The 14,210-nt window shown below is 41.3% G+C and overlaps 1 protein-coding gene across 1 annotated transcript; it reads right to left on the bottom strand.

Moving 5' to 3' along the window:
• Positions 1-264: 264 nt before the first annotated feature.
• On the bottom strand, positions 265-4,013 carry LOC108423877 (protein Fer3). The gene is made up of 2 exons (XM_017691480.2): positions 2,829-4,013; positions 265-1,064 (listed from the first exon to the last, which is right to left on the bottom strand). Exons 1-2 carry the CDS (start codon positions 3,409-3,411, stop codon positions 1,027-1,029), a joined length of 621 nt encoding a protein of 206 aa, XP_017546969.1. The 5' UTR covers positions 3,412-4,013; the 3' UTR covers positions 265-1,026.
• Between the last annotated feature and the right edge of the window lie 10,197 nt (positions 4,014-14,210).

Consider the following 14,210-nt stretch of genomic DNA (forward strand, 5'->3'; position numbering starts at 1 on the left):
GATAACAGCTGGATTTCATCTGGAAAAGGTTTAAAAATACACAAAATCATTGCCTTTTGTATTAGTGTTATTTGTATTTATTCTAATATTAGGATATTGTTCTTATATATATATATATATATATATATATATATATATATGGATTGCTGTGGTCCAATTTGCTGTCCAAAGAAAAACACGTATCTCCAAAATACCAGTTTTACAGAAAATAGCAAAAACATGCTTTAGTTTAAATGTAAGTTAATGTAAAGACATTTTATTCCAAGCTGTTTTGGAGCATTTCTATTGGTCCACTTATCATGAATTTTTCACACAGTGTAAAGGGCTTCCTTTCCACTTATAAAATCAACTAAATGTAATTGGACTGGGGTTATGTAATGTAATTGTCTGTAATTATCTTGTGTCTAAAACGTTTGCACAAAGCTGTACTTAAAAGAGCACAGTAAAAAGCTATTAAAGTCTGAGCAAAAATGTTATTCTCTTTCAAAAAAAAGTCCTTCAGAAAAATGGCTGTGAAAACACATTTAAAGAGAAAAACACAGAAAAGTAATAAATAAGACAATATTCTCAATAAATTATAAAATAAACAATAAATATACTAGCGATCAAACTGCAGTGAATATCTGCAGAGCAGGGCATGATTAGTGCAAAACAATACCACTCTATCATGTAAATGTGGTGGAGAGGGTGAAATTCCCACCCTTCAGCTTGAAACACACACAAAACACTTAAACAGGCACCCCAAGATGCTCGGCAGTTCTCTCATCCCCTCCACATATAAGTGGCATGTCTTTGCTTCAGTAATGCTTGAACATAGTCCCATTCACCCCTAAAACACAGGACCTCATTCTCTCATCGTCAACACATTAGAATATAAAAAGCGTCCGGCGTGCCCGGCGCTCAGCTGAAGGGTCTTCCATGTTCCGTGGTGAGAAGTCTGCAGATGTCAGTCCGCCATGATGCCAAGCTGCCAATGAGGTGGGGGCAGGATCTCTCCCCTGAGCTGAGCTAAGTCTATCCTGCACTCTAATCCCACTTTATCCAAGAAAGACGAGCTGTCAGATCTGGAGTTGAAGGAGACAAAAGCAGGACAAACACGACCTTTTAGATACATTTTAATGACCATCGAACAAGTCCCAGGTCCAGGCCTAACAAAAGGGGCACACTTCTTCATTCAAATGTTCTCCTTGGTGAGACGGTGGCCTGCATCTCAGTTAAACAAAACACACAGCCTCCTATTGAGAACAAAACACAAGGACTGGACAGCTGGGAGTAAAAAAACTAATGTGAAGAAAGGGAACTGTTTAACACCCTATTTAGAAACAAATGAGCTGCTAGGCATTTGCATATTCGCTCATTTAAGAGCTATGTGGAGCTAAAAAAAACTTTCCATGACGGTCTGTATACATATTCTTCACTAAAAGGTGATTAGAAGAAAATATACACTGCACTATTACAACAGCACTCAGCACAGGTATAATAATAATCGACTTGCCCCTTATTTCAGGTCAACTAAGACGTAAGAAGAATCATAGGGTTTCCTATTTTGTTGTGAACTATTGTTCCGTACAGCATGAAGGGTGAAGTCAGAATGTGAAGACAGTAGATCTATGCTAAAGCCTCAGAAATCTACTGGGTTTCTAAGTTTATGCAGTTTTAGACACACAGTGTAATGCACAATGGGAAGTAGCCTAACTTTCAAATCTGGTTTATATTTGCATGTATTAAATATATTGGATTTGTTGTCTTGTAGTGTTTGATTGCATCCAGCTAGATGTATGTAAGACTGGTGCAGGTGATATTTCAACAATGTAGGTGTAAATGCTATAGAACTTGCTTTGATTGGTCTAAAGCCCGTGTGTCAAACACAAGGCCTGCAGGACAAGTCAGGCCCGTGACACAGTCATATTTGCCCACAACTTTTTTAACTTTCTATTCCTATTAGCCCGTTTCACCCTGAGAGACACTGCAGTTTCCAGCATGCACTGCAACTTAGTATGTGTTCAAAAACCCCTTCCCTAACAACAATCTCTGGGCCAGCGGTTACACAAAAAGAAAACATGCCTGATGTTCAATTCCAGCAAATAAGCATGAAAAACTACCTAAAATAATTTGTTTAGAATTATTTTTGAATAACTATTCAGTGCCTGTTTTGCTGTTGTAGTTTTGACATGCTTTGAATAAGCAAAGGCAAATTTGAAGTAAAATAAAATAAAAACACAGCTTGCCCACAGATTTCATGAGATTTTGTTATATGGCCCTTTTAGTGATTGAGTTTGACACCCCTGGTCTAAAGTGATTTCACTGTATATTGTGAATGACTATTGTTTTCATGCATGATTATATATCATTTCCATGCTATTATTTCAAATCAAACGTGGATTACTTGTTGATCAAATGATCAAAATGCAGAATTTACACTGCATTATAACTTTTTAGCCAACTGGTTTAAACCATTTGGGATAAAAAACAGTTCTTCATATTAGTGCTCAGAGAACATCAATTTTTACATATTGACCTTACTGAGTTCATTAAAGGCTGGTGTTTTCTAGTATACAGCAGAACTTGTCCAGCAAACCCCCAGGGGGAATGCATACTAGCCTTCCTAAGTAATGCAGGGAATAAATGCAAAGTTTCATATAATTATGTCGAAGGCAGCAGTTATTTTAGTATAAGTTCAATGTCGTCTTTTACGTTCAATGGGCCCCTCGTTAATCTTCTATTAAACTTTAAATGTATGCCTTAAAAACCCTTTAACCTTAAAACAGATCATATTCATACAATAGTGAACCGACGTCTAATTAATAGAAGCGAGTAGTCTCACTCACCACTTGTGTTCCAGATCGCGTTGGTCTGATTTTTGTAGCCGTTTTTCATGCATTCGTCCACGTAGGACTTGGGGTCGCAGCCGGACATGAGGATCTCCCTCAGCAGCGCGATGTAGGCGATGGCGAGTCTCAGCGTGTCGATCTTGGAGAGGCGCTTTTCGTACGGGAACGTGGGCACGTGGCAGCGCAGCTGCTCGAAGGCCGAGTTGATGCTCAGCATGCGCTTCCGTTCGCGGATGTTGGCGGCATGCCGCTGCACTTTGTACGGCTGCTGCTGCTCCTGCTGTTGCTGCTGGTGGTGGTGGCTCGATAGGCGGCGCTGTGCGCGCTTGCCCCCCGCGTGAGGGTCGTGCGCACCGGAGCTGTCCGCTTCAGCACCGGCTTCCAGCCGCGGAGACTGCCAATCCAGGTCGGTGAAGTCGGGGAACATGGACTGGCATCCAGCGGAGGACCACGGCGAAAGCTGGCAGTCGAACAGAAGAGAATCCAGCTGTGACTGGAACTGGAAGTTGGGGTCCATTTGGCCCCAGAAAGCGAGGTCTGGTGTGGCATCCTGGTCAAAGTCGAAAAGCGTGTCTTCCATCGCTCTGAGTTCAGTCCCCTCTTTAAAGGTCGTGGATACTGTCTTTGGACACTACTGATTAAGGCTATGAGACTGAGTTGGTTTCTTAGACCTGTTGCTTTGGTTGACCCAGGCAGAAAATGCTCTGAGATGTCTGACCCTTTGGTAGATATTTTGCCCCTATCGTAAACTAGAGCATCTGAGGTATCTGACCCTATGGTAGACCACTGCTTCTGAGGTATCTGACCCTAGACCGCTGCTTCTGAGGTATCTGACCCTATCTGATCCTATGGTAGACCACTGCTTCCGATGTGTCTTACCCTAGACCACTGCTTCGGAGATAACTGACTGTATGGTAGATCACTACTTCTGAGATATCTGCCTCAGTGGCAGAGCAGTGCTCCTGAGATATCTGACCCTATGGTAGACCAGTTCCTCTGAGGTATCGGAACCTACGAAAGACCACTGCTTCTGAGATGTCTAACTTTGTTAGACCACTGCCACCAAGATATTAGGCCTCTGAGGTCCAGCCTATGCCTCAAAGTTAGACCACTCCGCCTGAGATATATCCCCCGATGCTAGACCACTGCCTCTGAGATGTGAGGTCCAGTCCCTCTCCTGACACTAAGCCAAGCGCTACTTGTACTAAGCCCGTGCGCGGGGATTAAATAGGGCCGGGGCTGGCACGGCGCGCAGCAGGGTGCTCGTGTCCATTCAACAGGTTTAAAAAGAGCTCATTAGGACACGTGCCTCCATTTAAAAAGCGAGGGGCGCGTTCAAAAGAAGTCTCGAAGACAGAGACGGAGAAAAGGAAAGCACGTGCACGATTGTAAAGTTCTCTTGAGTTGTTTCCCATACGGCTCAGAGCGTGCGCCAATATTTACAACGCTGAAAAGTCTTGTTTGCTATGCGCATATGAAGAGCTTTGCGCCAAAAGACTCTTGAGGAGGCGCACTCGGCCAATAACAAACAGAGCTGTTCAGACCAAATTCTGCAACTGCTGAAACATAACGAGCTTCACCGCACATCGATAAACCTTCCACAAATCCGCCCCCGCCCCAGCTTATTACCAAATAATGCGCTCGAAACTAGTGTGTAATGAACTAATCATTTGGATGTGGACTCTTAACTACGTTTAAACGAGACCTGAATCAAAATCGACTTAATCAAAAGATCAAAAGTAATGAAATGACACATGTGAGCTATAACAAGCTTCATTTCTGCGCCTGCTTCTTGTAACACAACATACTAGCCTAACATGAATTATATAATTCATCTAAAATGTGTTACTGTACCCAGGCTGTGAAGATCAGCCCAAGCTCTAAATCACCCGACTCATTAACTACAGCTGTTTTAATGCCCCGCTGTGAGGGTTTAATGCTGGCTGTGGACCCTCCTATAGAGAAGCCAAAGGCCAGCAGGTTTTTCATTAGCAGTTCAGCCGCTGGTGCTGTAGTTCACTGTCAGGCTTACTGCGTCAGCTGGGCAGATTCAGGTAGGATAGCCAGTTAGATAGAGACACTTTTAGAAGCTCGACATCTTGTTCAGTTTCCGTTGCTACTGTATTCTTTCTTATTTCTAACTGGGCGAAATGGAAGCATGCATTAAACTGCATTGCTTTAGATCATTTTGAATGGCAACGAACATGATTATATAAATAAAAATGACAGAGCCTTTTCCACAGTTAACCGATTTTATTTATTGACTTGCTGGTAATCTAAAGAGTGTTCTGAACTTCAATAAGCCTCAAAGTTATTTAAAGATACAGAAAGGGCTGATTCAGCGATCTGTTAGTACATAAGGTAAATTCGGTTACATCACTTGAGTAATGTAAACTATGAAGCGCCCTTTAGTCCTAATGCTTTCACTGCGGTACACACACACACACACACACACACACACACACACACACACACACACACACACACACACACACACACACATATATATATATACTTCTAATACAAAAGTAAAGGTGTATAAAAGTGTCAGTAGGGTGGTACCTTCCAGTAGCTACATTTGTTCAGGAAACTGTATTATCTATCTATCTATCTATCTATCTATCTATCTATCTATCTATCTATCTATCTATCTATCTATCTGTCTGTCTGTCTGTCTGTCTGTCTGTCGACACCGACCCAAAGGTATTTTTATGTATTTATACAGCGTATTTTCATTTGGTATAGAATTATTTTTAATGCAACATTTTGATATCTGATGTCTATTTGCGTGTAAGCGCGAGCTCATTAGACTGACGCGGACATTCCGCTGATGGTCAGCGGTTCTCCCTCATACATGGAGCTGAGCAGGTCTTCGCTGAGCGCGATCTTTGTTCTGCGTCTCGCGCAGATAAATCACTGAATTGAATGCATGTTTGAAAAGCTCTCGCGCCGCGTCTGAAGTGGGCAGAGACGAAAGGCCTGTCAGGACCTTCTGCTGCGCTCGCGGCTCGGCGGTGTGCAGCTGACGGGGGGCGAGGAGAGGAGCGCTGCTGTCAAACGCAGAGCTGCGCACTCATTCACGCGAAGCCACCGAGACCCTCAGGCACCTTTTGTGACTAGAAATGAGGCCGCGAGCTCGAGTTCGCATTAAAATCCGAGCCTGAGCTCACGCAGCGGACTGGACCGGCACCTGCGCGTCCTCGTGAGCGCGTGCGCACTCACGAGGAGCGTGTGTGTTGGTGTAAGTGTGAAGGGTAAGGTGTTAAAGGCAACGCACGGACACATCTGCGGGCAATTAGGCTCCGGTTCTGCAGTCGCCTCGACTTTCGAGTTGATCTGAGGAACACAGGAATTATAATGAATCCAGAATTAAAAGCACATTAACTGCAGTTACCCTACACCTGCTCTTTTAAGTTGGGGGAGCGGTTTAACTCGTGACATAATGATCTTGATATGAAATCCCTGCTTTGTCGCCAGAGTTTTTCCCTGTTATTGAGCTTTAAGCTCGTCAAAGGAACCAATTATCAGAAAGTCACGACATTCAGTCTCGTATAACATCCTGATTCAGAGGAAAGTGCTCTGTAGGGCAGACTGCTGCCAACATAAAGCGTGTACAAGCCAGTCTCCAGCTCCAGACCTGCTGTAAGAACATCTCATAGACCTGCATAGCCTGGTGACACTTTATTTCAAGGTGTCCTTTCAGATGAAACAAACACTCAACACACACTCCGTAACGTGTCAAAAACATATGAGGGTTAGGATTAGGGTTTGGGTTGAGGTTAAGGTTCAGGTTAGACCAGGGTTAGGGTTGGGTTTGGGTAAGGTTAGGTTTTTATGTAATGGAAGTAACAGATTAACAATACATCTACATCAGAACATCTACAAGATATTTACTTCAGTGTATTCAGATGCTTCACTACTGCTACTTCACTGATCTTGCTGATGTGTTACCTGATAATCTGTTAAGAGTTTATCAATCAACACAGCATAACCACCACTTCATTTACAAACCCAATCCCAAAAAGGTTGAGACAGTGTGTGAAATGTCAGTAAACACAGAAAGCAGTGATTTAAAAATTCAGTTTGGCCTGTATTGAATTGAAAATGGTACAAAAACATATTTTTGTTTTACTTGATGAACCTCACTTTTTTGTATACATATATATGTATATGCACATTTGATTGATGCCTGCAACATGTTCCAAACACGTTTGGATGGGGGCATGTTTACCACTGTGCTACATCACCTTTCCTTTTAACAGCACTTAGGGAATCGTTTGGGGACTCAAGAGACCAAGCCATCAATTTCTGAAAGCAGAATTTTGTGCCATTCATCAGTTATCTAATTCATCAGCTGTGTGACTGTACAGGGCCTTAGTGTCATAGCTTAATAAGACATAACTGGGGAACAGTTCTGGACTTCAGGCAGGCCAGTCTAGCACATGCACTCTCTGATTACACAGCCATGTTTCTGCAGCATGTGCAGTGTTTCTTGGTGTTGTCATGCAGAAATAAAGAAAGACATCCCTAAAAAAAAGACATCATCTTAAAGGCAGAATATGTTGCTCCAAAATGTGTTTAGCATTAATAGTGCCTTCACAGATGTGCAAGTTACCCACTCTGGAGGGCCACCAGGGATTTTGGGCCCCTTAAAAAAATATCACACTGGGCCCCACCATACCAACCCTGAAAATATAACACAGCAAAGCAGGGGGTCTGTGGGAATTTTTTCATTATTATTGATACAAAAAAAGAAAAGTGATTAAATCCTTATCAGTGATAACAATAAACAGTGTAATTGTCCATGATTCATTTTCAAATATGGGTAACTGTTTTACAAACTCTTGTGTTGTTGTCTTTGTTTTTTTGTAATAAAGATACACATATGGGATCATGTTTGCAATTTTAGGTTAGTGTCCATTTCACAGTTTTTGGCACATCCAGGGATTAGCATGCTGATGTCAGCTAATTCTGAAGTCTCAGGCTTTAGAATAGCCAGCTGACTATTAACTGACTATAAGTAGCCAAACAGGCACTACATTTTTATTTTGCCGTTGTCAAACATCATTAGCGCAGTGCCAACTGACACGTCATTCACTTGGCAATACGTGGACTCTCTTTATATTTGTTTTTTGCCAAAAACAAGAAAAGAAAAGAAAACTTTTTACATGTAGATTGTAAAAGAAATATTCTATTAATGATAAGTTAATAATTTGATATGGAAAGAAATTACCTAATGTTAAATACATTTTTACTAATACACTAATGTCAACCCAAACCATGACAGACCCTGGCTTTTGAACTTTATGCTGGTAATAGTCTGGATGGTCTTTTACTTCTTTGGCCCAGAGAACACAACATCCTTTATTTTCATAAACACTCTGAAAGTTTAACATAAGAGCACAATGTTATTTCTAAACTACTGATTTTTTTGCTGATGCATGAGCTTCAACCCATCCTTGCTCATGAAGGACTAGGCCTTTCCTGGATGCTCCATTAATACATCCTCAAATATATTACTAATTTCCTATTGTCAAATCAGTTCATGGAACACTAATAGCAGTTTATGGAAAAAAACAGATGGATGGAAAATTAAGAAATGAAAGGAAAACCGACATATACATTATGGATGGATTAAAAAGGGGAACAATTAATTGGATAAAACATAAGAAAGATTAGAAATTGGCAGTTGGTGTAACACAAATAATCACCAGTTAGCTTATTAGCTACACGAAATATGTAAAATTGACCTGTCTAAAATTTTGATCCTATTAATGGCCCTGATAGTAGACTTTATTGACAGATAGACAGTGACCCCAAAGATTACTGGACACTTCAACTATTTCACCACTGGTAAACTTTTGACATTTTAAGTTTACTTCATAAAATGGTTCATAAAGTGATATTAGTTTCAGAGAAAAACACTTCCATTCAGGTGTGAGGCGTTAAAGTCAGTAAACAATTGTAAAAATAGTAAGTTTATTAACCTTCTCATAAACTCAGAAGTGTACAAGATATTTTGGACGCAAACCTGCAGAAGTCTGCAAAGAAACCATTCAAACAATAATGGCATGAAAAACACCGGTCACCTGTTTAAAAGAACACTTTGGCAAAAGGAAAATAACGGCCTTGGAGTGGTTTAAAATAAATGCCATTTAGTTTGACATTTTCTTCCCTAACACAATGAACTATAGATATGAATCTCTATATCTATGCCTCAATCGAATCATTTCAATTTAGATGTTGCACACAGCACTAAGAAGTGTCATGCAATATCAGTTGATCTTAAGGATTAAAGATTAACCCTTGATTTCCAGTTAAGCAACCACATCCTCTGCTTTTTATCTGAAATGGACACAGTAAGTTGCAAGTTAGCGAATTGTTGTGAGCAGCATCAAAATGAGGTTACAAAGTGTGTAGCAGCAGCCATTTGGATGTAATGAGTATGAAGTTATGCCTCAAATCATAGGAGAGCTCTCTATGTATCCAAAAGTTTGTAGATATACAACATTTCTCCAGAAATCAAGGTTATTAATGGATTTGTCCATTTTTGCTCTGGTAGCTGCTTCTACTCTACAGGGAAGGTCTTACACTAGATCTGAGGTCAAGTACTGGTGTTTGACGATTAGTTCTGGATCACAAATGCCACTCCAGCTCATGGATGGGGCTCCATAACTCTGGAGAATGAAATTCTACTGCTCCACAACATACTGCTGAGTGGCTTTATACCTCTGCAGCCGATGCTTGGCACGAGGCATAGTGACGGCACTAAGGCTCATGTATAGCTGCTCAAGCACGTCCCATTCTATTAGCAATGCTTTTCTATGGAGATTAAACTAGCTGTGTGTATATTAACTAACTGGAATGTTCACTCTAACAAGGAGGGATGGTGCAGTTTACAGTGGTGAAATACTATGTGGTGAAGGCCTGTGTCTTTCTCGCTGCTACTGTGGCCTTCCCCAAAAGCATTCGGACGCCAGGGGCCCCTGTGGGAAGAAAGTCGTGACACTCTTGACCACATACTCTTCCTCTCATTAAAACTATAGGACACTTTTCCCCTCTTTTTCCAGTCTCTTCCCTCACGTGGCCTGTCTGGAAAAAGTATCACGCGCATAAAAATCCACTTGCACAAACAGTCCTCCTGCGGGGCAGGGCAGAAACACCACGAGAGAGACGGCAAGGTTGGAGCCACCGCCTCGCCTTCAGCGCTGACATGCACACTGACAACTCACAGGCCAGAGTCCTCTTTTTCTTTTCTCTCTCTCTCTCTCTCTTTGAGGTGAGGCTGAGGAGGGGGTGTTAATTGTTCCTCCAGATCTCTGATGCTTCGGACAGAGCTGCTGAATGGCCTAATGGTTCAGGGGGTCAAAGCTCTTGGGCTCCTGAGGATGTGCAAAGCGAGACAGAGGTGAGCCAGAGATGGGGGCATTTCTTCCTGGGCTGCAGAGGGTGAAGAAATCCTCCATAGGGATGATCCTGTTGACAGGTCATATGTGGATGATTAGAGACCTCTTCTCTTATCTGCTCAATGAGATAAAGACTAAGGGCTTTATATCCACAGGTGCAGCCTAGGCCTGAGCACTGAACGTACTTGTGAGGTCACTGGATAAAGAGTACAGAGGATGTGTTAACAGTTGTCCCTGGTTTTGTTGTTGTTTGTGAGCTGAGTTCTTGCTTTGTCATCTTCAGCTTTCTTTCTTAAAATAAAAGAAGAAGAAAAGCTGGCTGAAAGAAATCCATTGCTTCTTCTAGGAAATACAAGAGTCTGGTGGCATGAATAGATGTTTACACAGCAAGTTAGTGCAGACCTAGACTGTTCTAATCATCCATTCAAAGGAGATTATTGCTGATACTGATGCAGAAACCAACCAAAAACAGATTTGTGTTCCTTGTGTGTTTTGCACCTCTTAAACATCATGATAACATTTTGCAACGGAATATATGCATCATCAAAAGATTTGATTTATTTTGATCCACAGAAACATTTTTGCAGAAACTCCATTTTCTTTCAACAGCAACGACATGCTTCATCCAGCGTCCATCCTACACACAAATACAGCTGCCATTGCCATTACAGGCTTTCAAGCAAGGACAAGTTTACAGTGCTAAAATCAACAATTGTTGGAAGTTCTCATAAAACTCAACAACAATATGAATTAAACAGGCAAGGCAGATAAAAATAAGGCGCCCCTGACAACAAAAACCTGACAAAAATGGACTACATAATTATAATATAGTCCTCAAATTGAGTGACTAGTTCACCATAGGCACCATAAATATTGTGACTAAGGTCCTAAACTGCTTTTCATTATTGGAGCAGAGACACACTGACTGGAAAAACCTAAATTTTAGGCTAACGATATCTGCCTCTCCCCAGTGAGTGATCTCAGAATGAGTAAGACACTTTGACTCATCCTGCACAACCACTACGACGGTGAGTCAGGACCTGACAGACCCTGCACAAAAACAATGGAAATACAGGGACGATATATGCAGACCATTATCATCTATCGTTGTCAGGTGGAGTATCCAAAATTCTAGCAGCGGTGAAGCCTTGGTCATCAACAGTCACTCAGCAGCCTGGCCTCAGAATGAATGAGCAGCTCTGCAAACATGCTGAGGAAAAAGAACCAGATCCCTGAAACACGGTTCTTCTGCCCATTTCTTTTAACAGTACTCTAAATTCAGTTTTACAAAAATGACTTTCCCATGACAAGGTTATTTAAGGGTAAGACCGAGAATAAAAAGACGGAAGACTTTCCATAACTCAGCATATACAGTTACATACAGAATAAATAACAATGTTACATCTATTATTAAGCATACATATATTTAAAAAAAAAAGATCTCCCTGGGCTGAAAAGAGTTCTTGTTTTTGCCAAAGCTTTAAAAAGAAGAAAAAAGACTATAAAAGGTACAGTACTCTTAAAGGCATGCATTAGAAGAGGCAATGGCTCTTTTTAAACCACGCACCAAATCAAATGATGCCAGCACATTTAACCCAGCACACTACGGATGTGTATTTGTTGCTGCCCCAACCCCCCCCATCTACATTTTTTTCCCACATCATTTAAGCACAGCTGCAGTTTACATTGAGTGAAAAGTGACAAATGAACCAATAGAAACTATCCAAAATGACCAACTCTCCAGAAACTCTCCAAAATTTGGAGATACTTTTTTTTTCTAAAAGCAACATTGCATGAAAACATCTTTTCTGAGAAATAAAAACGAATAAAAACTGTTTTCAAATGAAGAAACTACATTTCAGCGTATAATTTTACATAAATGTTCAACTTTGGATTGGCACACTAATTAAGAAGAAATATATGCTGCACAACAAAATAGCAACTGGACAAAACAGGACTGGCTTAGACAGTGCAAAGCCCAGACACAACACAGATGCATCCTTTCAGAACCTTTGAAGAGCTCTGAGGACGCTGCCACCCACGCATATATATTAAATCTTCAACCAGAGAGACTCTTGAAGCATTTTAATAAACAGCAATAAATTAATCCAACCTCTGAGAGAAAGAAGCCACACTAGTTTTTTTTTTTTTTTTTTTTTTTTCGAAACCCAAAGATCACATCTGAAAGCAATTTGAAGGCCTGCATGGTTTCCGTGTAAAGGACAATTTGGTGGGTGAGGGGGTGCCAGGGCTAAGGGGTGACGTCCCTGGAGAGCCCACCACGGGAGTGTGCCAGTCTGTTTTCCTCTCCATGCCCAAGCTCCAAGCAGGCATTTGCATGTAAGGCAGAAATGCATTGAAGCACAAAAAGAAAACATCAATAAGGGCCACGTGCCGGAGCGTGCTGTTCGCTTGGCTGCCTCCGCAGAGAGAAGACTTTCCTATACTGTTTACAAATCCCTAACTGCATAAATAGAGTCCAGATCGCATAAAACAAAGCAACATAGTCCTCTCAGCAAATACCCTGACACCCTCGTTTATCTCCGGGCAGAGATTAAAATGCCTAGGCAAAAATGTTATCAACGTTAGGGCCAGTAATTTTCCAAAAGTACATAGCAATTGTAGGTCCATGTGAAATCCTTAACTGGTAAATGAGAACAAAGCGGGGGCCTCCACAGAAGCCATGTGACCATAATTGTTAATTGCAGAAACCCTCAAGGCTTGGCGAAAGGTCACAGTCATTGCGGTATCACTTTAATTTCCCAGGGAGAGAGAGAGAGAGAGAGAGAGAGAGAGAGAGAGAGAGAGAGAGAAGAAAAGGCATACTTTAAGCATTACAAAGAGAGTTGCTATAGTGTAAGATATATTCTTATTGCAGCAGAGATGTGCAAGATCAAAGAAAGTATATGGAGAGTGGAAGAGGCTGATAAAAATACTACAGACGTCACTAAATAGGTTACTTTCAGAATTGGAATAATTAGCCATCTACAAGGAGTTCACCAGTAACAAATCACAGGAACAGCCATCATCTGGTCTTGACTGATGCGGAACTTTACATTGCCAAAGCGTCTCATGCGTCAGTTCCACCGCCTATGCTGAAGGTGTTGCACTTCCTTTCGCGTTTCAAGTGTTGCCAAGCGCTTTGGACCCTAATCCCCAATTATTTCCCCAAAAAGAGAAAGTTAATTTGAAAAGGAAACAGAAAAAGAGTAAAAACAAAAGATTATGAGAAACAGATTGCTAAACATAAACACCAATCAGAGAGACACAGCAACAGGAAACAGGATAAAAGTGCTTCCATGGAGAAAAACATAGGATCAATGACTCATCATATTTCACGATAGAACGAGTGCGAGCGAGAGAAGCCAGCCGGACAAGCCCCAGACACTTCAAGGCCTCTTCCCTGGGCTGCCGCATGCCTGTGGAAACTGTGCTGTGCTGGCTGGACTGACTAGTTTGGCTCTGGGTCTGAATCTGAAACACTTGCTGATTTTGGTAGCAGTCGATTTCACCAATACTACAATATTATATATGTGTCATTCTGGCTCATCTGTTTGGCAATAAGTCATAGAACATTTTATACCTGACATAACCTCTACACTGGCTCCAAAAAGAGGGGGCTTGGTGAGTTACTACTACATGATTCACAACAATAAAATACTATTTCTGCTCTTCTGTTGATTCATTTGCTGCAAGGCAACCATGGCATCTAGGCACCACAGCTTGATGATTATTTCCCTGCATGAGAGTCACTGTTTGACTGGCCAAAGGGGAATGCATGTGGGTAACCTAACATTCACTTTAATGGCAGCATTTATATGAAGTCCATAATAATTCAACTACATAAAAGTAGAAAGAAAACAAACTCTTCAAAAGAGACCGCGAGTACAAAGAATGTGGTCAGAGTGGCTCTTAGTTATTATTTAGAGTTGCATTACATGAGACATGACAACTTACATGAACACAATAAAGA

This window comes from Pygocentrus nattereri, chromosome 6 (assembly GCF_015220715.1).
Source record: "Pygocentrus nattereri isolate fPygNat1 chromosome 6, fPygNat1.pri, whole genome shotgun sequence".
Taxonomy (NCBI): Eukaryota; Metazoa; Chordata; class Actinopteri; order Characiformes; family Serrasalmidae; genus Pygocentrus; species Pygocentrus nattereri.